This window comes from Leuciscus leuciscus, assembly GCF_965113295.1.
Source record: "Leuciscus leuciscus genome assembly, chromosome: 5".
Classification (NCBI taxonomy): domain Eukaryota; kingdom Metazoa; phylum Chordata; class Actinopteri; order Cypriniformes; family Leuciscidae; genus Leuciscus; species Leuciscus leuciscus.
Window position 1 is genome coordinate 39,317,679 of NC_138729.1, and position 23,811 is coordinate 39,341,489.

Sequence of the window (23,811 nt, forward strand, 5' to 3'; positions counted from 1 at the left end):
GATCTACGTGTTTCATGGGCCGGTGTGTCAGAAAAAAAACTAACGCTGACTTTTTTTGACCAATGCATTACACCGGCAGTAACCCAGCGCCGCCGATTAAGCAAAACAAAACTAAACAAATGTACAGTTTTATGGGCCGTTAAGACAAAAAAAGAAAAAAAGTATGAGATGCATCGGCCCAAAAAGCACGTCGGCCCACTGGGAATCTCCCGGTAGTCCCGATGGCCAGTAGCCTACATGCCTGGACGTCACACTTTAAATCCTACCTGTTGCCTTTCACCATCCACTTATTTAGCTGCTGTCGCATCAATTGACATGCCATCTCCTTTTCCCTCTTTCTTTTTCTATTTTTAGCCCCCGACAGCTTTTTTGCTTTATCCATCTTTTTCGACGACAACTCACTACTCGTTCCTGCTGCTCGCTCAGCGCTCACGGCGCCCGCGCCCGCTCAGACCATTTTCAGGAAAGGGGTGTTTCATTATGACACAGGCTATATTTTACTCGAGCAACATTACATAAAATACTTTTTTTTTCTCACTTTCAACAATTAATGTTGCTATTTTGGTTCAAAATAAAATATGGTAACCTTTGCTTATATTTAGGATGAACATAATTATAGCTGGACTGCATGGGCCCCCCCTAGCGGCTGGGCCCCAGAAAACGTTCCCCTTTATGGACGGCCCTCGATGGGAATAACTGTCAGTTGCCTCAGTATCAGAACTCTGAGACAATCATGATAAACTTTTAACTGCGTGTAGGCCTACATCTGTAAAGCTGCTGTACCTGCTGTTGTTCTCAGGGAAGATGCAGAGAGAGAGAGACTCAAGTAGACTAGCCTACGTTTAAAAGCGCAAAATATAATGCAGCGAGTTTTGCATATTCGAGCTATATATGTAGCCTATACATGTTTGTCGAAATATAGAAATATAAATATACATGAAAAATCGGAGCATGTATTTCAGAGCATGTGCAAAACGCCCAAGGCAATTATTTTTGGTAAATATACAATCGCATTTTTACGTCTGTTAAGGTAGTCACATGAGTGAAATCAATAGTGCATGAAGTTCACTCAAGGCACTTTCCACGCTGCGAATTCGCGTGGCTAACTCGAAGTAACGTTAGTTGCGAAATTTCCGTGGGGAAATATTCGGCCTTACGCGAAATGACCAGCCTATTATTGCCCATGAAAATGTTACATTTCGCAAAAAAAAAAAAAAAAAAAAAAAACGGATTAGTACGATTTCATTGGAATAAAGCATTTACCTGAAAATGTAAAAAGATACATTGTTTTAGTCCGAATGAAATTAAACGTGATAACAATTACAAAGACGAGCCAACTCACATAATAGCCTACATATAAAAGCAACTATTAACAAACAAATTGCAAAGAAAAATAAAATAAAGAAGTTTCATTAAAATGTATCATTTACTAGACCTGTCATTATTATACACTTACAAAGGTACAAGAACAGAGAACTGAAACACAGGTAAATCCTACAGTATTAAAGGAGCTGGTGTGGTTTGATGTCACACATACATCATGTCCCCTTGTGTTTGGAACATCATGGCTGCACATCCTACAGTGCAAAATAAACAACCAACTGGGATGAAATCACTGACCCTCGAGAACACATTTATGATTTACTCCAGGTCAGATGCTCTAGACATTAGAGTAAACAATGATATATGAGGATTTGCATGCATTCACCCTGTTAAAAGCATTTAAAAAAATAACTAATAAAATATAAAATAGTACAGCAAACAAGAGAGATGTACATGAACATTTGTTTAAGTCAATGTAAATAAATAAATAACAGTTTTGAAGTACTGTGCAAAAAACCATAAGCAAGGCTAAATGGTTTCCCTTCGTCACCGATGGTTTTACACAAAAGAAAATTTGGATTTCTAAACATTTGTATTTACTCTGGAAAGACAAACGAATCAGACTGTAGGTGGAATAAAAAGTGTGATTTTGACTAGATTTTATCTGAACTGGTCTGTAAAATTACTCTCATTCATGCCTAAAACAATACTGACTCCAAACAAAGGAAATAAAATATTTTTTATATGTGGTTTGAATGTACTGAAAGGTCCAGGGCTGGGTTTCTAACATTTATCAGTCCAAAATTAACACTTCTGGGAAACCAGCCCATATTGAGTGAATAAGTGAATGTATTTAAAAAAAAAATGTTTAAATGCTTGACTCTTAAAGGGTTAGTTCACCCAAAATGTTAAATTCTGTGTCAAAATATTTTTGTGTACTGACGATTTTTCCGAACTTTTACAGGTTTGGAACGACATGAGGAGGGTGAGTAATTAATGAAACATTTTTAATTTTTGGGTGAACTAATCCTTTAACTGCATCTGACATATGTTTAATCTGCTTGTATATATTTATATATAACAACAAAATAAGCCTCTCTATAGGTCCAAAGGTTCCAGCAAAAAGCAGCTTTAGTTTAAAAACAGCATTAGTTTATTACTATAATCTTTTATCTGTTGGTTAAGCAATACCTCAGACTGTGAAGAAAGACACTTAGTGCTAAAATCCTCACATTCAGTTCCGATTCATCTCCCACAGAAACATTCAATCACTGTGCTCCATTTGTCAAATCCATGAGAGAGTCTGAATCATTCAGGATCTACCCATCAAAAGGCAAATGTCATGAGGTGCATTTTTATGGAAGAAAAAAAGAAGGTTCCTGGACCTAGTGCATGTCACATGATTGGCCTGCAAGGTTCCCTGATTGGCCATGGAACCTTAAGGTTTTTTGGGGAATAAGGCTTTAAGTAAAGGAGTTCTGTGGGTCTCCATGTGGAAGGAGGGAGAATGTAGTGGTCATGGGGAACACCTGTGCTTTCCATCGATGGGAGGAAGACGGTCTTACGGTCCCTCAGAGGTATGAGTGAGTGTGTTAGGTAACGCTGGTGCAGTGTTCAGAGGGTGTGTTAGTTAATGCTGTTTGAGGCATTGGCTTCAGGGCTGTCCAGTTCTCTGTGGAATGTCTCATCGGGCTGAAGGTTTGTTCTGGAATATTCCTCGTACCATTCCTGCAGACAAAAAGAAACAACCACTTTACACAAACATACCAATGCCTATCTGGAAATTTCTGTTTTTAAAAAAGGGGGGGGTCATTCTGAGCCAAATACATCACAGTATAGCTTAGCACAACAGAACATGATTTCATTTAAATAAATGTAGGTAACTACATCTATTTTTCTTTTGCAAAACTTTCCAAGTTTCCACTTGGGCATATCCTTCTATAAATAGCTGTCTGATATATTACAATTTCAAACTTTCATGATTTAATTTTCTGATCCAATAAGAGAACCGTTTGGGAGTGCTTTACTTAAAACTTCCAATAAAAGGTTAAAATGAATGTAAGAAATCTGGTTAACACATCACTTTTTATGACCACAATGCTACATTTATGCAAATTCAAAAGTGTGTTTTTTCCATGCGTTTCTATATGTGTGGTTTAAGTACCTGAATCTCCTCCTCATACATCTTCATGCTGAGGTCACTCTTGGTACGTGACCTTCGACCCTGAAATACTAATGAGGAGTGCTGTGAGCAAAGACAAAAATGATCCATTAGTGTTCAATCAGTCTAATGAAAAAACTCAATTCGATGCTCTGAACATAGACTGCGTGTACATGTGTGCATATACTCACCCCACTTCGCTCCAGAGACACACACATGTCCTGCAGTGAGCTTAGGTTGGTGACGCCCAGTGTGTGTTTATACAAGTCCAGAGTCTGTAGAGCTTCAGTCTGAGACACCTCTGTCTCAAATACAATCCCCTTTTCATCTATTACACACACACACACACACACACATTCTCAGTATTAGATCTCAGTGAAATAGGTCCCAGTCACACTCATTGTCATTGGATGAACAAGACTCATTCAGAACCTTCTGGGTCGTCCAGCGGCTCTCTGTTCTTCCGACTGTAGTTCATCCTGAAGACGAATGCATCCAGTATGAAGGCCACGATTATCGTCATGACTACCTGCATCACATAATCACACAGGCATTTGCACTCAAAACAACACAGAGCTGTGAGAAAATATCAAGATCACTAAATCAGGTTATAACACATACATAAATGGGTAGCTGATTACAGTAGTGTGACATTCTATAGTTTAATAACATTCTAAAACCATTTTAAACAACATCATTCTATAATTGCACGAGTATTAAACATCCACTTTTTGTCTAATATGAATTCAGCAACTACATGACATAACATTTTTTTTTATATATATATATATATATATATAATTAAAAGAAACTAGTTCCTCCCCCTTAAAATGTACACTGTTCCTTATACATTTAAATCTAAAATCTTCACGTGAAAAACAAATCATATCCACATTATTTCCAGCAATATTATTTTAGTATTATGTATATACTATTACAGTTTTTATTAATATACATTTTATTCTTTATATACATTTTTATTTTATTTTAATTTGTAGATTTTTCATTAGCTTTGGTGGTTTTTGTTTATTTTTTTAAGATTACTATTTTGGTTTATTTATTTTTATCCATTTTATTTTTAGTTCAGCTTTAGTTAAAAAAAAAAAATAGGTAGAAATTCTATATTTGCAAGGCAACTATTCTAATTTTCGTTCGTTTTTCTTCTATTTAATTTTATTTTAACTAAAAATAGAAAAGTTATTTGAAAGTTTATTTGAAATTTGTTAGTTTTAGTTAGGAATAATAACCCTGATTTACTGACATACACAATCCCTTACCATAGTGACAATGTAAAAGGTCATGAAATAAAGGCGAGTCCAGTGAGTAGTTTCTGATGTCAAACCTTCCTGTGAAAACAGGATTCAAAGGGTTCAATAACTACAAATGACAGACAGATGCTCATTTACTGACTGGTTCATAGGATCCATAGGCTTCTGCTACAAAAACACACACTGCACATACACTTAGAGATGTTAGCATTACATCACATTTAAAACAACACTTTTAAACAATGTAATGTTCATTGTTTACAATGACATGGGGAGATACACAACAATCTGCTGACTGACATTTAATTCCAATAAACAGCAGGTGTTTTTGTGCATTTACACTCACCATTGTGATGTACCAGTTGTTCACCACTGTAAGCTCAAATAGAGTGACTGAAACATGGCAGAGAAAAAAAACTCAGATACAAATTACACAAAGCTATATATTGAAGTGAGACGGAGTGTGTATTTGTGAGTGTTGCACATACCAAAGCTGCTTAGGATGTTATTGAAGTTATTGAGATAGTAATATCCCTCTTCCAGCACGGTTCGGTTGCCAATGGTCACATTTATCTGGCGATACGAGTCAGCAACTGTGCTATTCCTTTGAGAGACAGAGAACATACCATTAAGCACACCACTATTCAATGAGAATCGTTTTTGTAGCTTGACATCTACTGATCACGTTGTACTTTCATAAACATTCTTTAAAATGTCTTCTTTTGTGTTGCACACACCGCACTTGAAATAACACGAGGGTGAGTAAATGATTTCATTTCGAGGTGAACTGTTCTTTCATTATGTAACAGGACAGCAGTAGTAGATCATCTTACATTTATAAACTGCATAAGTTCAAGGTGATGTTCAGTCGGTTTTGATTTTTGCAAAAGGAATACATTTATGATGATTAAAGGGACTTACTTGCAGCAGTTCGGATAAACAACCTCAGCAAAAAACTCCATTCCAACGATGGCAAAAGAATAATAGAAGATAATCAGAGTCAGACCTAGACTACAGAGACAGAGAGAGTGTTATGAGAGAAGATCCTTCATCTGTGAGTAATGAGCTGAAATGGATTATTATTTCTGTACCTGGCCATACGCGGGAACAGTTCAAACATTGTGTCCAGAACATTCCGATAGCGCTGTTTAATTTTAAACAACCTTGACAAGAAATAAGAAAAAAAAACAATGAAACTCTGATGAAAAATGGATGAAAAATATCTATATCAGCTATGACTGATGAAAATATAAATTATAAGATATTTAATAATTCCCACAAAATGAGTGTTAAAGACACATCTTAAAAAAGCTATTACACTGCAGATGTTATCTACAGTGGGGTAAAAATGTGGCATTTTTCTAAAGTGATTGGTTTTTAATATAATGCACAAATTACATTACCAGGATAACAATTTGAGTGAAAGCTGAATAAATAAAAAATGTCAAGCCTAAAACCTTTTTGTTTATTGAGAGGTTTGGATTCAGGTTTTCAATTCAGTCTCACACTTCTGGGAGAACAAAAATCAAACGAATAACTACAACTAAATGCAAACCAAAAGACGTCAAAACACAAAAATAAGTACACACACCGGAGGAGCTGAAGAGGTCTCAACACCACAATGAAGTAGAACGGCTCCATGTCAAAGGCCAGAGCAATCAATCCCAGAAAGGCAAATACTGTTACTGAGAAATCAAAGCTGGAAATAGAAGCACACACCCAAGCAATGAGGCAGTTTGCATGTGTGTGTGTGTTAGTGCTGATATGAATGTACGTGTGTGTACCTACAGGTTCCATCCTGAGCTGAAATATGTCATTGGACCAAGGCCTGTGATCTTCAACAAGACCTCAACTCCATAAACTTCATTCCACAGACACATCAAGCAGGGGATAAAACAAATTGCAAATGGTACGCATATTCATTAAGACAATCACAATTGGATTTACTAATGATTTCATTTTAAACAATTTCCACTTACTTGTGAGGAAAATAATGTAACTCAAGGGGACAACGTGAGTCCATGAGACACCATCTGTGGGGAGAGAAGCCAAATTCAATTGGGTTCACACAGAGAAAACTGTTTCCTCTGTTTACAAGCGTTTCTGAATGGTGAATTCATAGAATTATCTAGAACTGCAACACAGCTGCACTGCATGTCCTACTGTTACATTACATTACTCAAGCAGATCTTACCATTTACCATGTTTGTCTCCACTAGGATCCAGATGCCATTAATTGCTACTACCAGATCTGTTACAGGTCAATAATGAAAAACAGACAGTATTATTAGAAGTATTGCAATGAATATAGTGCAGGCGCAAGACACTACTACAATTTCAAAGTTTGGTGTCTGTAAGACTCTTTTTTTTTTTTTTACTAAATTAATACTTTTATTAAGCAAGGATGCATTAAATTGATCAAAAGTTAGAGTAAAGACATTTACATTGTTACAAAAAATATATATTTCAAATAAATGCTGTTCTTTTCAATTTGAGCAACAAATCATCATATTAGAATAAAAATACATAATTGCATCAAAGGAATAAATTACATTTAAAATAGAAAATTGTTATTTTAAATTTCACAATATTATATAAATATTTCACAATACTGTTTTACTGTATCTTTGGTCAAATAAATGCAGCCTTGGTGAGCATAAGAGACCCCAAACTTTTGAACGGTACAGTATATAATAATATAAGAGACAAATTAGAATTTTTAAAATACACATTTTTCTATTTTTTTAAGCTAATGGGTTTCAAGGAGTATATATTCTGATCAGGTATTGCCTGCTAATATCTAAAGGGGTAGAGCATATAACAAGGTATTTAAGAAATATAACTTACACATTGCATATTGAAAAGCTTTGGATTTCACAAGTAAATTCATTCCTGTTAAAAAAAAAAAAGAATAATGATCATAAAAAGTATTATGGAAGAAAAATATTTGATGCCAACTAATCATAAATGTACCTGGTCATTCTGAGCAGATCATTAAAGTGTAAAATAATGATAAGGAAGCCTTAAAAACCTTTGAAAATGAGGAATGCTGTGCGAGGAAGATCATCAAACCAGTACTCCCCACTCCGTCGAGCCTGCAACACACACACACACACCAGATGTTTTGGCTCAAGAGGGTTTAACATACACGCTGGGAGTATAATCATCATGTGACGGTGTGTGAAATCTGACCTTCCATTTGAGCCCAATAACTTCATAAAACTTATAAAAGTCCTGGAGACTAAAACACAAGCACAAATACACCATAAAAACTCATCATCTGTTAAAATAATCAAAAGAATGTGAGCGTATGCACTTGTGAGCGTACCTCAGCATGGTTGTGTCTGAATAGGTGAGGGCTTTGAAGGTGAGAAAACGATCCCGTGCAGTCATTCGTGGACGATAGAATCGCATCAGTCCATCAAACTGCTTCAAAGACACTCCATCTGGCCTCTAAATAAAAGACACACATGCAGATTTATCACATTCCCTTTCATTCACAAAGTACACAAGGCTTCAGTCCTGAAAAACCAAGAGATGGGAAAGAGTGTTATCTGTATAAATCTCACCTGCCGACTAAGCAGCAGCTGGAAGGCGTGCTCGATGGCAGATCGCTTGTGCAAAAGCAGAGATTTGAATTTCATCTTCTCGACTCCATTAAAGGTGTCAAAAACTACAGCCAGGAGCTGAGAGAGGCAAAAAAGAATAGCAAACTCAAGGTAAAGGCTAGTTTACACTGCCCCAAAAGACCATTTCCAAAAATTAATACATTATAACATCTAGTATCTGATGTTGTTCATTACTGACCAGATTCATGATGAAGTAGAGCTCGATGGACAGATACACAATGAAGAAAATGCATGACCAACGATTCTTGGAATATGCTGGCATCATCACATCTGGAAAACTAGTGACGAAAAAAGACGGAAAAACTTGTAAATTTACTAAAGACTCTGAGGTCTTTATAGATGGATAGTTTACTATGAATCATTTAGCAAACACTTTCTTATTGAAATTGACTATTACTACATTTTTAACAGTGACAGACTGACTGTAGCAACCTGGGGTTAAGTACGTTGCTCAAGGGCATAATGATAACAGAGGATCTGAGAAATTCTCTAGTTAAAAAAACCTCCAGGGGTTTGAACTGATAACATTTGTATTACTAGCTCAGTTACAGGAAGACATGAAACAACCCCACTGAGACTCAGAGTCATGTTATCTTAGCCAGGATGTGTGCCCCACAGTGAGGCTGCATACTTACTTAGCAGTGGTCAGAAGGACGAACAAACTCACAATGCTGTTCTCAAGTGTGCTAAAATACTGTAGAGAGAAAGAGAAGTCATACGGTCTCAGGGAGAGTTTGTATGTGTGTGAGAGATAGAGAAACATCTGGAACACACAGGTGAGTGTGTGACTGTGATGCACTAACCGGGTCAGCTGGGTTGGCTGAGAACAAGCAAAATCCCAGGATGGCAAAGATGACCATGAAGAAAAGCAACAGCAGAAGAATATCAATGAAGGGAGGAAGAGACTGAAATATCTGCCTCAGGTTTCTGAGGGAGGACAGAAACAGAGATAGAGCGTCAGAATATCACTACAATGTATCCGGTCAAGGACAAAATCGGTGTAACGCACGACCTCAAGCAGCTTATTGCTTTTATAAGATCTCAGAAACAGCAACAGAATAAAAAAACACCAATGTTTAACAAACAATGTTTTATTATTACTAGTAGTAAACTTTTAATTTAATAATAATAATTTAGAAATTATTATAAAACATAATAATAATATGCCTGCGAACGGCTCCACAGTAACGGCAGTCCACCAAAAAGATCGGCCGCAGGGCTCTCGTCACACGCAGGTGAGATGTCTGCCGGACTAAGACCACAATCGCCTCGATGAATTGAAGAAACAGGACACACGTCTGAAAAGCACACAAATCAAGAGAGGTTAACAGGATTCTTGAGCTGAACTTCTGTGAATATGAATCTATGATGCATCCAGATACAAAGAGGAAAACATAAACCATTTTAAATGAACATAGTCTATTACAAAATCCACACACCTTCACCATGGTCCTTTTATGCTTTATAAAGGTGTGAAAGCCAAGCCATCGGAGCTTCATACCCAACTCAAATGCCACCAACGCCAATGCCAATAACTCCAGTGTCGCGTGAATCTGACAGGCACAAAAATACACACTTTTAAGTGTTTGTGTACAAGTACGAAGTCCTATTCATATAATCGAAATTACAACAAAATTACAAAGGCATAAGCCCTGTCTGGATGGTAATTGTTTCTGATGGTCCGGGACGCAAGGTATGTTCAACATTTACAGGGACTAGACAGTGATTTTATTGCCGTCCGAATCCAGAATGTCTGTTTTTCTTCCAAAACCCACGTAAAAATACGAATTAACTTCTGTTTTTTAAAATTACATCATTTTGAGAGATGAAATGCATTACAGAAAAGCAATCCAACTATAGCGCGTCTATTTTCCTATTTTTAAACATATTTAAATAACCAAATAATAAATAGGATATTACTATTATTAAAATTAATATTTATTCTTATTCCAAGCATATGACATTTTATTTACAGCAGTCAATCATACGACCATGTGAGCAGCCCGTTGGTTTATAGAATAGAAAAAAAAGAAATCGCCATCTGAATGCATGAGTTTTTATCAGTGAGGTGCCATGCAAATCTATTTTTAGAGACAAATCCTGTCCCAGTATGGCTTTACACACATAAACTACCTTTCAAAAGTTTGGGGTCGGTACTCGGTAAGATTTTTGAATGTTTTTCCAAAGAAGTGTCTTATGCTCACCAAGGCTGCATTTATTTGAAATAAAAATACAGTAAAAAGCATAATATTGTGAAATATTATTACAATTTATTATTATTATAACTTAAAATAACTTTCTTGCTTTAATATATTTCAAAATGTAATTTCTGTATTCCTGTGAGGACAAAGCTGATTTTTCAGCAGTTATTACTCCAGTCTGCTGATTTGGTGGTCAAGAAACATTTCTTATTAGTATCAGTTTTGAAAACGGTTGTGCTGTTTAATATTTTAGTAGAAAACGAAAAACAATTCCGGATTCTTCAATTAATATAAATTTCTAAATAAAAGCATTTATTTGAAATAGAATCATTTTGTAACAATGTAGAAGTCTTTACTGTCCCTTCTGATCAATTTAATGCATCTTTGCTAAATAACGAATTCATTTCTCTTGTCAAGTCTTACCGACCCCAAACTTTTAAATGGTATTGTATGCACACAGTGCAAGTAGAAGTCACATACATAGACGTCCAAGCGGAGGAAGGGGACGGCAGGGGCCTCTGAGAGGGACAGTAGCATGAGTAACACCGCAGTCAGCAGCTCCATCACATAGAAAAGGTGATTGTGAGCAAACAGGTAGGCGCTGAGCGCGTGGGCACTTCGCGGATGAGTGAAAAACTTGTCATTATTCTCTCCCTCCTGAGGACAAACACAGACAAATGGGAGAATTATTATTAGCCCTGAGTGTGTGTTTGTGATCATCTTCGTCTATTTAGGTGCTTCATTGGGAGTTCAAAAGATGACCTGCAGGTATATTGCTGCTTCCTGGTAGTTCATTTCCCAACTCTGCCGCAAAGAATTCTGGGCTCTGGGGTCTGGTGCTCCTGGGGTCGGTATGACAACATTATTTACAACATCATAATTTCCTGCCCCATCTGTGTAGAGAAAGAAAAAAATAAATATAATTAAAATGATTTCTCAATATAAAATAAGCATTAACTTCTAGGTAGGTAGAGGAGGTTTTGAGCCAGTTGATCAACACATTTCAATAGCATACCGACAGATGGAAACTGCTGGCAGAAGGAGGATGTTTGGACTGGCCTATCATGTGTTAGTCCAGTCATGTTGTCAAACATACTACTGATTTCCATAGCAGCCCCTGTGATCGGCCCCACGTCCCAGTAGTCAGACAGAGAGCATGTCACTGGTCAAGCAGTTTTAGCACTGCAAGGGTTAATTATAAACAATGGACTCGAACATGCGAGTTTCATTGTGCCTCCTGCGGTGGCCAACGGTCCGAAAGCAGAACAGAATCTAGTGGTTATGCTCACGATTCCTCCAAAGATGACACGGATTCCAGGAAAACTCACGTCAAATCAGGCCAAATGCTACTTTAAAACTCTAAACATCTCTTCATACATTCATTTGATTGTAACGTTTGTTAAGAAAGACAAAAAACAATTGCTAATAATGTTTCTATGCTAAAAATAACTAAATAAATGACACAAAAATGTCTCAAAAAAATGTTTTGATTAGACAATTTTACAGAAAAGTGAAGAATTAGATTAGGGCTGCTTTCAATAACATCAACAAGATTTAGATATTCAAAGATAATCAAATACTGAAAAAATTCAAATGTGAATAAAATGCGAACAAATGCACTTCAGAGCTGCTTCCCAAAACACTGGCTGGACTGTTGAATCCCAAATAGCTAGATATTCCAAAAGGATTCCACTCTGCACTTTTCCCCTCTCTTTCAGAGGATATGTGGGAAGGAGACGCCGTTGATGGTTCAGAGATCACAGTGTAACCCAGCAGTTGGATAGATAGTCCAGTGGATTTTCTTAAGCACCAGTCCCAAACACAGTGAGAATATCCTTCAGAATCTTGGAGTTGATTTGTCTGACACTAGTCCCGTTTCCAGCCAAACCCATCAGCTCGGTTTCAGTCTCTCTGTCATAGCCTCCTCTCTTCCGTGTCATCTTCTGTTTCCAGTGCTACATCCTCTATATACAGTGTCCATTTTAGTCCTTTTTTTCTCCAAGCTCAAAAACGCAGCTGTCCTTTGAGATCGAGGGTTCTGCTGAACAAATCTACCAAGCTGAGAGCCTCATTCGACTCAGAGGGAAGTAAAAAGTTTCAATTCATTTTTTCGATTTATACTTACCATTGCTTCTCTGTAAGCAATGAATATAACATTAATCCACTAACACCCTTTTAAACGATCTGTCAGGCCATAGCCTGGTAAATATGCCTGGCCTTACCGATTAAATCACAAACAGTAAGAGCTTTTAGTTTGACCAAACACAAGCTGATTGAATGAGTTGCCGATAAGTTCATTGTAAACAGCTCTTATGGAGTACGCACGTGACAACAACAGTGTGGGTTTTGCTCTGTGTCTGTCTGATCAATAAGTTCCTGGCAGAGCAAGAGCGAACAAGAGAGACAGCACTGATAGCAGTTTTCTTTTCAGTCCAGTTCCAGATTTCCTTCAAACACAAAGAAACAAAGCGGAACTAAAGACCAGAGATTTAAAATATCCAAACAATCTTCACCATGACACTGACAAACATTTTGAGATAGCAGCTTGAGGCAGAATGAGGAAGTGAAGGCATCTGATATTCACGTCAGCTTCTTTCCTCATAAATTCAGAGACAGTGTCCAAGGACTGTGTCCTTACGTTGTTTTTTCTTAATGAAGAATTTTCTTGGCTAACTAAAGGAACATGTCAAATCCCAAAAAGAGCACTACAATTTCCATTCAGGTCCTCAAAATATTCACGCGTCCAGCTCTCATGGCTCCCACACAGTTTTGACACAAGGCCATGGACTGTGTGTGTGCAGGATGGGAGTGGAGAGGGGGCCACAAACACCGTTGTATTTGCCATAGGCTGACACAGCATTTTAACTCCTCTGTCTGTGTGTGTGTGATGTACAAAAGCTGGTATGCTGCTGCATTGGACACTTGAACACATGATCGTTGGGGTTGGGAATACTTCACTCTTAAAGTGAAAGTACTTCACAGTGTCCTTCCCCAAAAGAATTACAGAACAGAAATAGTCTATTGGTAATTGATTCACATAATGTTTGTTAATGTTTTCACCAAAATGCAATACCACACAATAGCACTAGAGCGCAGCATCTCACCAGTGATTTTAAACCACTTACACCAAAAGTCTCTCAATCTATAAATGACTCTTACTACAGTTCTGAACACTTGTGCCAAATTTACACTGCGAAGGTGTCACAGATGCACTTCTGAAGTGGCATTTAGGTGTCTTTACATAGACTTTTTAATGCTGCTCAGAAGTGGCATAAATGCATTTACAAAGAAATTTCAACTGTATGCTTATGCAGCATTATGTCTGGTCTTTACACAGAATTGAGCAAGCACAGAGCATATTTAATTCTACTGTGTAAAGTAGCCTTTTAATTAGATTATTTTCCTTAAATTTACACTGCAAAGTGCAAATGTGTCACAGAAGCACTTTCAAAGTTGCCTAAGTCTAAGGTTTAATGCTGCTCAGAGGTGGCATAAATGCTTTACACCAAAATTACAACTTTGATTCTAGGGGCTGAGGTGGGTGAGAGCAGGCATAATTTAGTCTGGCTTTTATGCCAAATTGCTTCTTAAGACTGAATTTTGAGCAGGCACATAGTAGCCTTAACTCAGCTGTGTAAGAACAACATAAGCAATCTGTATGTTATATTCAACAAAACTGGCTTCCGATGTATGGCCGGTCAAGCCAACTTGATTTACTTCATAAACATATTTTTTTTGTGTTTTGATGAATAAATACTACTGATATCTGTATATCTTAATGTAGTAGATAATTTGTTCACTTCCAAGTAAACACTGGATTGTCAACAATATTTGAAAATCATTAGAATTTATTTTTATTTTCTTCAAAAAACAAGTCGCGGGTGCAATTATTATTTTCACATGATTGAACATCAAAGATATTTTGTGTGATGACATCATGATTAAGTCTAGCACTCTCAAGCCCCTCTATAACAAGATCCGCCACTGATGACAGCTGGTACACACTGATGAAATTAAATTCAACATTAGAAAAGCTTTTATAAAGCGGCGTGGGGGGAAAACAGCCATGCTTTAGCTCTACTAAAACCGTAAATTGTGCCTATGCAGAAGGCCTACAAATCATCTCCCAGCGCATTAGCAATGTCAATAATGCAGTCAACAATGACTAAAAGGTTTGACTGCCGAGCCCTCTAGAGTCAGTGTTTGGAACTCACACTATATAAATGGCCATCTTTGCTATCCACTGTCACATGATGGAAGTCTGGGGGTTAAAGATCAGCAGGTTTCAAGTAGAAGAGCTGGGCCTGTAATATCTCAGCGAAGTCTAATAATCAACATGTCTGTAAGAGTATCATTGTTAATCACTGATAATTATCTGACACCCAACAGCAGAAGTTGTCAAATGTCGGTTCTGCCTGGGACACTAGGGAACTATAGGGAGTCTGTAGACAGTTCAGAGAATTTTATAAATGGTGTTTATAGGTCTATTGTTCTATTGACTTCACTAGTTGTTAACAGTGAGAGATGAAAGCGATAGATGTTGTCTTTATAATATCACGCTTAAAATACTTTATACCCATACTAGAAAATATGCAGCTACTTCGCCAGGATTTAGGCTTTATTTACATTACATTTGCGGACCTTGGAATGAAAAAGTTTCAAACTCCATGCTCTACAGTATCTGACAGCTCAGACTAAGCCAAGGAGATAGAGGCCATTGACAGTATTCATGAAGGATGCTGCACACCGAACCGGTGACAGATCTTTACAAGAAGGCTGAAAGCCGGTTAAAGATCTGTACGCAGTCCTGCTCTACCACCAGCGAAGCTCAGGTAAATACAGGTGACCGAACAATACTGCACAAGACACATATACTCACTCTCGTCTTCCTCCAGCAGCCCGCTGGTCGCATCGTCCCAGGTCAGAATCAGCGGCACATCGTCGTCCCCGTCCGCCATCCCGCAGAACGGCGAGAGGACCGCAGGTTTTAGGGGACACGGAGTCTCTATGTTCAATAAACTAACCTTTCACTGCTGCAGAGAAACTTGGACTACACGACACGAGTTACAGAAACCGCTTTATTGTCCCCAAACACCCAACTGAGCGCGTTTATGCTAAAATGTGTTTTAATTTAACTTTAACAGACGTCTAAGTTAAACAAATCAGAATTAAAAACTAACAGAGCCTGTCTGTTTACGTCATTATCGTCGGCTGTTATTAAAATACCATCGCAAGCGCAAGGTATATAGCTCCTTTCTAAATTAGTAATAAACTAATTTAACTTTATAACGCAGAAAAATGCGATTTAATCGCGTTTTTAACATTATAAATAAAAGAACCGACGCCGTCAAGCAGGAGGATCTGACTTTACGTCTTTTTACGACAGTGTCGTTTTTGATCGCAGAGATAAAACAGCTGAAATGTCACAATAAAAGTCACGATTTGAAAAATGTTCCTTGTGCCAAAATGTTTAATTCATTCATTGATAATATGAGGTTTATGTTTTTTTTTTTCATACACGTGTATAATTAAACGATGAGTGAGATTTCTAATTTTGTTCTTTGTTGGAGTCGAGTGGAAAGTCACTGAATGGAGTGGAGGGGTTAAAGATAAGAATGTCATGCCAACGCCGGTTCTCACGGCAACTGGTATAAACAACAACAGAGTTTGAGTTTGACTCTTATCAAGTGAATACGGATTTCGACCAAAAAGAATAGCACGGTGACGTATTACATATTAAAATGAATTTTAATTCAGAACTGTTTTTATCATTCAGATGAAAACATTTGTGTACTTAGGTATTTTTTGTATGAATTGCATTTCAACTTTGTTGAGACTTACACCTTCTGTATTTAAATGTCTTTCAAATCTTGTTTTAAATGTTTTTAAAATCAATATTGTTAGTAATGTTTCACCAAAGATGATCTATTGTATATTTATTTGGTGTGTGAATAGTTTTCTCTCCCTTACTCAATCAAAGAGACCTCTAATGATGAGCTCAAAATTAGATGATCTCCCTCCTGAAGAGAGACTATCAGATGCAGCCAGCATTCCAAACAAAACTAAGAGAGACCTCTTAAAGACCATCAACCCCTCCAGGAAGACTCTATCATCTCGGGAAGAAAAGCTCATTTTAGGGGTACTAGATGAGTGCATTAATAAGATGGAGATAGCCTCTCTTTTACGCACTTTGCTGAACTGTCCAGAAGCTCTTTCCCCGAGCCTGGGAGAGGAGGTGGTGAGGGCCCTGAAAGAGCATCATAGGCTTGAAGAAAAGTACCAAGCTATGGTGCTTGATGGGAGTCTTGAACAAAAGGATCAACTAGCAAAATCAGCAAAAGCAATTCAGGATTCCTTTCGTAACATTGTGCGGCTATTTAGGGCAACTCGGACCACAAGGGAGGTGCTAAAACGGATAGAACCTAACACAGGGGGAGAGATGGGGTTTCAGAAACTGAGAGATGGCCTGTGCGAGTTGAGGGAGGTCGTTTTGGAGAGGCTCCTCACAACCCCTACGGAGGAGAGAGAACGCAGAGAGATGATGCTGGAAGTCAGTCTACGTGACTCTGCCAACCAGGAAGTGATAAACTCACTGGACAAAGAGGTTGCAATGGCAATAAAAGCCAAGGATACAAAGGTGAGAAGCACCATAAGGCGAATTTTTTTTTTATAAAGTCGACAGTTGTGATTAGTTAGATGACAGAATCTTGACAGATGAATGAGTTTTCCAAACTATGTGCCCTCCTCTATTTTATTTTTCACCCTTTTCTTTCTCTGTCTGGCTTTCACTCCTAATTAGATCTCCATGTTGAATGATAAAGTGCACCAGCTGAGAAGCTCACTGCATCAGATGGAAAAGGGTTTGGAAGAGTCTGTTGTCCGAACTCAGCAGGACGCTGAGAAACAGTGCCAATCAGAAAAGAAAACTTCAGAGGGGAAGAGAGCTCGTATGCAGCAGGAGGCCAATCAACTGAGAGCTCAGTTCGATAATGTGATTTCAGCACACAGAGAGAGCAAACTAGAACTACGAAAGGTGTGCACACTCGTGGCTCATCCAGTTAATGAAATAAGAAGCACGCGTATAGTGATTCGTTTGTTGTAATGTTACTGATTTTTGATTTGCAGAAAAAATACAAGGTAGAAACAGAGATAGAGAACTTGATCCAGAAATACGATGCTGAAATGGGAGAGAAACAGGTAGACATTAATCTAATATGGCTTTAACTGATGTTTGATGCAATATTATTTCCGGATGTATTTGCAGATACCGTTCAAAAGTTTTGGGCTCCTAAAAAAAAATATTTTATTATATTATTATATTATATTAAATTGTAATAATAAATCACAATATGGCTGTATTTTTTATTTGTAATTTTACTGTATTTTGATCAAATAAATGCAACCTTGGTGAGCATAAGAGTTTCAAAAACATAAAATCTTACCAACTCCAAACTTTTGAACAGTAGACTATTGTATATGAATTGCATTAAAAACATTCAGTGTATCAGTGTGAATGTATTTTAATATTTAAATGTATGTTGTCTTTATGAATACATGTATTTGATTTTATATGTGTATATGTGTGTCTAGACAGAGTTGGAGGAAATTACGGGCATGCACGAGAAAGATAAGACAGAGCTGACAGGGCTGGAGGAACTTTTTGCTGTTCTGAACCTGGAGTACTCCCAGATTATGAAGGAGCGACAGGAGGCTCAGGAGAGGAGGAAACAGCAGGAACAAGAAAGAGAGATGCAGAGCCAAGCTGCCACTATCATTCAGGCCCACTGGAGAGGTTTCTGTGTGCGCAAAGCCACAAAGGCCAGCGCAAAGCCCAAGAAAGGAAAGAAAGGAAAGGGTAAAAAAAAAAAATGAGAGAACTAGAAACTAATGCACAGTGCAAGATAATCACTGTTATTACTATGTTATTAGATAAATAAAATCAATAAAGCCCACTGTGACTGAGACTCATGAAGCATTCAGAAGTGTTCACATTCATACTTTTACCCAGATTTTTGTATGTAGGTCACTCAAATATGTTTGATATTTTGAGCAGATTTCAGAACACCCATTGTTTTCATTTGTCATTATAATTATAAAGTCCAATTCTGAGAAAAAAGTCACCTCGCAATTTTTCTCGCAAGTTTATATCTTAACATTTTTACTTTATTTCTCAGAATTGCGACTTTATTTCTCAGAATTGTCCGTTTATATCACAATTCTGAGAATAAAGTGAGAATTGTGAGATGTAAACTCGTAATTGTGGGGGAAAGAAAGTCAGAATGGGAGATAAAAAGTCACAATTACCTTTTTTATTGTTTTATTCAGTGGCGGAATAGAAATAGGAGGGCAATATGCTTTGATAATATTTCACTGATTAATTAAAATGGAAAACCCTTCAAATTAATCATCCTTGTAATCTCCATACAGTATCCCTGCTGCCCCTGCCCACCCCAGTTCATAATCCTGTCAAAAGATTGATCAGATGATGATTTGTATTTAGCTTAGGCACATCTGGTCATTTTCAGTTGATATTCTGTACATCCTCAGAGCTTGGGTCTTAATCTCCTCAGTCATTTTCTTCAGTTTGATTCGGCATTGTCATAATTTTGGACTTTAGATCATCATCTACTAGAGCTCCCATAAACTGAAAATAGTTCTGAATCTGGAGAAAAAAGAAGAAAAAGAGAGTTATTCAACACAGCAGTTGTGAAACATCAGCTTGCATATGCTGCATTTGATCACACATTGCTGTGATGACTTTTAATAACTTTACTGTACCTCATTTTAATAAAAAAAACAGCAACAAATACTTGACAAACAAAACATTATTCACCATTTCCAACTGCTTGAAGGTGTCCTCAGAGTCCACAGAGACTCTTCTGTTGTAATGTGTGATCATTTGATAAATGTTATGGATCGTGGACTTCAGCTGAGAAAAATAGAGAATCTCTTTTGCTGCAGTGGAACGGAAGTGCTTCAGTTTTAATTCCTGTAGAATACATGAATAACCTGTAATCTTGGGAGACAGAACGGTACAAAAGACAGAGGTGCCACAGTGGCATCTGTGTGTCTTTTTGTGTATGTACATTAACACTGACCCTTTGTAAAAGTGTGTGTGTATGTTTTTACCCATTTGTATGCTTCTAAGCGAATGCTGTCTAGCTGCGTCTGTTGCTGGTGTAGTTGGTTGTTACAGTGCTGGAGAACAGTTCGCTGTTTATTTATGTATTGTGTCAGTTCCTGCTTTGTCCTCTCTCTCTCTTTCTCTAACGCAGTCTGGTTTTCTAGAAGTTCCTTGTGAATGGACCGGAGTGCTTGAAGACGGCCAATGACTTGACCAATATTCTCAAACTCAAATGTCATGAGAAAAATGGGGGGGGAAGAAAAAGTGTAACATTACTATACAATATTCAAATATAATATAAAACTTTAAAAAAATGCATGTTTTGTCTTCAAATATTAAAGAAAACTCAGTAGTATCTTTATGCGGATATTTTCTTGTTACCCCATCTGCCTCATTCAGAAAACAGAAAATCCAACCACACAGAATAAAGGTCCGTTCACACCAAGGACGATAACTATTATGATGATAATGATAAAGATATAGTTCTAAATATTGTTCTAAATATAAAAGAATAGCAGAGTCCACACCACAACTATAATAATAAAGGCACAGAGAAACAATATCTTAAGAATATGTCCAGCTGATGAGTGATAAAAACATTTTAACAAAGTTAAGCTGATGACAAAGCGGCTTGGCGCGCTTAGGAATAAACAAAGAGTTATCATTCCTCCAGTGTTTACCATATTGAGCATTCAGGGGGGCTGCACATTTTTTTAAATCAAATGTAAGATTTTTTAAGACCTGAAGAAATGTACAAATAATACTGTATGCACATAAAGAACAAACTTACACATTATCAAAATTCATAATATTATGAAAGCAAATATACAAATACTAAACATATAACATCTTAAAACATGTAATAGTGATTAATAAAAGTTCAAATCTAACATGCATAACTGGATGTAATGTGACTGATCAAATGACAGATGGTCATTATGTTTTTCATTCTATTGTTCATCCACCATCCAACTGGCATTCCAAAAACAAAGTAATAATTCCACACCAGAGCAGTGTTCTTCCTTTTTATACATAGTAGTGGGAGTTAACATAAGGGCCTGTTTTATCAGTAGCCCAACATCTCAGGTGGAGGTGCCGACTGTGAAGACCCCGCAGCCTTCAGTTTTTCTGATGGAGCAAAACTTGCACCTTTGCAGTTGTGTTTGCCATTGTGTTACCCGGAGCTACTGCTAGTGGAAACTTTTATCACAGTATTGAATATTTCGACTTTTAAGACTTTTAAATGCCCTGCAGGAACCCTGGCGTTGCAATTCATAAATGTACAAGCAGACCATCTCTGCCCTGCACAGTCTTTAGTTCAGACTCTCAAAGTGTGGAAAGTCTCACTCTTCAGTCAAATGAGGCAGGTGAGTCCAGACAGCTTGACAGTTGTTTCAGTACCTCTCCCCATTCAGACACAACAACAGCAACCAGACCGAGTTATTTAACGCCTACCTTTCCGGACATTTTTGCAGCTCTTTCCAGGAACTCTTGGTAGCATATGGCTTTTCCGACCCGTTCCTCCAGAAGCTCTTTACGTGCCTGCAGGGCATCATTCTCTGTCTTTAGCTTCTGAATCTCCAGTTCTTTCAGTCTTATTTGAGCTCTCTCTGCCTCTGCTTTCTTTATGGCACGCAACCGCCTGGCATCATTTTCCTTAAGGGAAAGAAAAACACAAAAAAGGTTTCCAAAAACTCAGTTTACATATTATTCATTCATATCAAAGTAGTTGTTTTAGAATGTTGTTTTACTTGCAAAAACTTGTTATATTTCAGTATGGATTTCTTCAGTTTATCCTCCTCTTTCTTCATGTTTTCGCCTCTCTCTCTTAAACTCTCCCGCTTCATCTGCATTTCCTGATAAAAGCACACACAAGATGGAGCACGGAAACATTAACTTACACTCATTCAAACTGAAACAGCGAAAATGTAAATACAGTAGTTTATTAAAAAAATTTCATACGACCACCTCTTTCTGCGTTTCCAGTGCTGTGGTCACACTCGCGCACTCCTCGCGCACCTCCAAAAGTTGCATTACGTTTGTACTCATATCCGTCAAATCCTTCTGCTCGGCCTTATTTCTAAAGGGTTGAACAATCTCTGAGTACATGCAATTCACCACCTTTATCCGCCCAAACAAAGCTTTGACTACAGTTAATTGCACTTCAACGACTCTGAATCTCAGTGGCCATAACGGATTAACGGATACAAAAACAAGATTTGTGGTGTAATAAATTAGATATACTTACAATGAGAGTCGTTCTTTGAAAACCAACTGAAAGTAATCCTCCAAATTCATCTTTTAAGTCCCACAAAAAGCTTTCTGGACAAACTTTTTCCGCGTTTGTCGTTTCCACGGCAACAAAAAGGTAAGCGTTTTCCTCTATTGCCCTCTAGTGTCAGATTAATATTCCAACTTTGTTATTACTGAAGAGAAAACTGATGATTTTCCTTACCGAAATAAATACCATCTCACGTCGTGATTAGACATTAGATCATATTTAAACAGGCATATAAAAATAAAAAAGATTGGTGTTGATAATACTTCGTTGGTGTGAATAATAATAGAGTGGTCTTTATGAATAATGTTGCAGTTGCTGAGTGAATCATTTTATTAACACTAACTGTACATCATATAGATCTCCTACAACGGTTTTGGTGTATGGATCAGTACATAATCATCTTCAATATGGGGAGACCAGCGGCAATTCTACCATTTTTTACATTTTCCTTTATAACTCAGAATACTTTAAATGCACTAATCATCTTTTGATACAAGAAACAAATATAGGTGTAACAATTAACAATACAATTGATATATTTTCACTAATAAGGACAAGACTATAATATTAAATGAAATGCAAGAAGTCAGAGTGTTACAGTTTCCGCCTTGGTGGGGGCGATTGTAACAGTGTTTGGGGGTAATTGTCAAGTCAAGTCAAGTCAAGTATATTTGTATAGCGCTTTTCACAATACAGATTGTATCAAAGCAGCTTCACAGTATTAAATTAAAATAATACAACAAGGTTTGTTTCTAGTGGAATTTATTGATTGATCAAATTAAATTAAATATCCCCAAAATATCCCCAACTGAGCAAGCCAAAGGCAACAGTGGCAAGGAACCGAAAAACTCCATCAAGTGACCTAATGGTGTCCTAAAACTCCATCAAGTGACCTAATGGTGTCCTAAAACTCCATCTGCTGACCCAATGGAGAAAAAAAACCTTGGGAGAACCCAGGCTCAGTCGGGGGCCAGTTCTCCTCTGGCATTTAGGAACTAGAGGCCGGATTGTAGTTTGAACTGTAAGATTAAAAATATTATATGAATGCCTGGCTGAAGAGATGCGACTTTAATCTAGTTTTAAACTGGGAGAGCGAGTCTGAGCAACGAACAGTATCAGGAAGACTATTCCAGAGTTTTGGAGCCAAATGTGAAAATGCTCTCCCTCCTTTGGTGGTTCTGGATATCCTAGGTATGACCAAAAGCCTTGAATTTAGTGATCTTAAAGAGCGCGGTGGATTATAGGGCGATAGAAGATTCGTTAAATAGACTGGAGCTAAGCCGTTTAGGGCTTTATAAGTCAGTAGCAATACCTTGTAATTAATACGGAACTTTATAGGTAACCAATGCAGTGATGATAAAATCGGTGTTATATGATCATATTTTCTTGATCTAGTAAGAACTCTAGCGGCAGCATTTTGGACTAGCTTGTTTATTGAGGATGCAGGACAACCAGCTAATAAAGCATTACAGTAATCTAGTCTCGAGGTCATGAATGCATGAACTAATTGTAACATTGATAAATAACTAAGTCATATTATATTTATACCCACTGTATAAATATATTCATTTTCTAACAGAAAAGTGTGTCAACACAGACAAACAAGGTGCTTCCACCGGGCCATTTGACTCGGGGCAACTGTAACACAATGTTACATTTGCCCCCAATGTCTTGTATGCTAGCCACACCTATTAGGCAACTCCGGTCCTGGAGGGCCGCTGTCCTGCGAGAGTTTAGCTCCAACCCTAATTAAACACACCTGAACAAGGCAATCAATGTTTTCAGGATTACTAGATAGATACAGGCAGGTGAGTTTTTATCAGG

The 23,811-nt window shown here is 37.4% G+C and overlaps 3 protein-coding genes across 7 annotated transcripts; 1 reads left to right on the top strand and 2 right to left on the bottom strand.

Annotated features, from left to right (window-relative positions):
* Window positions 1-1,407: 1,407 nt before the first annotated feature.
* On the bottom strand, window positions 1,408-15,951 carry tpcn1 (two pore segment channel 1). 2 transcript variants are annotated; one of them, XM_082169958.1, is made up of 26 exons: window positions 15,462-15,951; window positions 11,345-11,475; window positions 11,063-11,239; window positions 9,821-9,934; window positions 9,549-9,679; window positions 9,185-9,308; window positions 9,017-9,075; window positions 8,560-8,659; window positions 8,322-8,438; window positions 8,081-8,205; window positions 7,945-7,993; window positions 7,784-7,847; window positions 7,600-7,644; window positions 6,947-7,003; window positions 6,732-6,785; window positions 6,541-6,613; window positions 6,344-6,451; window positions 5,844-5,915; window positions 5,674-5,763; window positions 5,241-5,356; window positions 5,099-5,145; window positions 4,762-4,830; window positions 3,917-4,013; window positions 3,676-3,812; window positions 3,488-3,568; window positions 1,408-3,051 (listed from the first exon to the last, which is right to left on the bottom strand). In XM_082169958.1, the coding sequence occupies exons 1-26, from the start codon at window positions 15,538-15,540 to the stop codon at window positions 2,950-2,952; spliced, it is 2,418 nt and encodes an 805-aa protein (XP_082026084.1). In that variant the 5' UTR covers window positions 15,541-15,951; the 3' UTR covers window positions 1,408-2,949. The 2 variants fall into 2 exon arrangements, with proteins under 2 accessions (XP_082026084.1, XP_082026083.1); XM_082169957.1 differs by lacking the exon at window positions 15,462-15,951 and adding an exon at window positions 11,598-12,614.
* On the top strand, window positions 12,807-18,459 carry drc10 (dynein regulatory complex subunit 10). 3 transcript variants are annotated; one of them, XM_082169961.1, is made up of 6 exons: window positions 12,807-13,758; window positions 13,936-15,414; window positions 16,563-17,219; window positions 17,382-17,615; window positions 17,708-17,779; window positions 18,173-18,459. In XM_082169961.1, the coding sequence occupies exons 2-6, from the start codon at window positions 15,319-15,321 to the stop codon at window positions 18,452-18,454; spliced, it is 1,341 nt and encodes a 446-aa protein (XP_082026087.1). In that variant the 5' UTR covers window positions 12,807-13,758; window positions 13,936-15,318; the 3' UTR covers window positions 18,455-18,459. The 3 variants fall into 3 exon arrangements, with proteins under 3 accessions (XP_082026087.1, XP_082026088.1, XP_082026086.1); XM_082169962.1 differs by lacking the exons at window positions 12,807-13,758; window positions 13,936-15,414 and adding an exon at window positions 16,151-16,303; XM_082169960.1 differs by lacking the exons at window positions 12,807-13,758; window positions 13,936-15,414 and having other exon boundaries at window positions 16,151-17,219.
* A 649-nt stretch (window positions 18,460-19,108) lies between these two features.
* Window positions 19,109-22,436, bottom strand: cfap73 (cilia and flagella associated protein 73). 2 transcript variants are annotated; one of them, XM_082169963.1, is made up of 7 exons: window positions 21,955-22,436; window positions 21,675-21,786; window positions 21,458-21,562; window positions 21,162-21,362; window positions 19,712-19,933; window positions 19,416-19,571; window positions 19,109-19,244 (listed from the first exon to the last, which is right to left on the bottom strand). In XM_082169963.1, the coding sequence occupies exons 1-7, from the start codon at window positions 22,002-22,004 to the stop codon at window positions 19,149-19,151; spliced, it is 942 nt and encodes a 313-aa protein (XP_082026089.1). In that variant the 5' UTR covers window positions 22,005-22,436; the 3' UTR covers window positions 19,109-19,148. The 2 variants fall into 2 exon arrangements, with proteins under 2 accessions (XP_082026089.1, XP_082026090.1); XM_082169964.1 differs by lacking the exon at window positions 21,675-21,786 and having other exon boundaries at window positions 21,955-22,430.
* Window positions 22,437-23,811: the final 1,375 nt, after the last annotated feature.

Coding starts and splice junctions, on each gene's coding strand:
- tpcn1 (XM_082169957.1), bottom strand. CDS start 11,691: ATGGAAATCAGTAGTATGTTTGACAACATGACTGGACTAACACATGAT. Junction 7,848..7,944: donor TTATTGGGCTCAAATGGAAG/GTCAGATTTCAC, acceptor TGTGTGTTGCAG/GCTCGACGGAGTGGGGAGTA. Junction 4,831..5,098: donor ACAACTGGTACATCACAATG/GTGAGTGTAAAT, acceptor CTGTTTTCACAG/GAAGGTTTGACATCAGAAAC.
- drc10 (XM_082169960.1), top strand. CDS start 16,359: ATGAAAACATTTGTGTACTTAGGTATTTTTTGTATGAATTGCATTTCA. Junction 17,616..17,707: donor GCAAACTAGAACTACGAAAG/GTGTGCACACTC, acceptor TTTGATTTGCAG/AAAAAATACAAGGTAGAAAC. Junction 17,780..18,172: donor CTGAAATGGGAGAGAAACAG/GTAGACATTAAT, acceptor ATGTGTGTCTAG/ACAGAGTTGGAGGAAATTAC.
- cfap73 (XM_082169963.1), bottom strand. CDS start 22,004: ATGAATTTGGAGGATTACTTTCAGTTGGTTTTCAAAGAACGACTCTCA. Junction 21,363..21,457: donor AATATAACAAGTTTTTGCAA/GTAAAACAACAT, acceptor CTTTCCCTTAAG/GAAAATGATGCCAGGCGGTT. Junction 19,245..19,415: donor CCTTCAAGCAGTTGGAAATG/GTGAATAATGTT, acceptor TTTTTTCTCCAG/ATTCAGAACTATTTTCAGTT.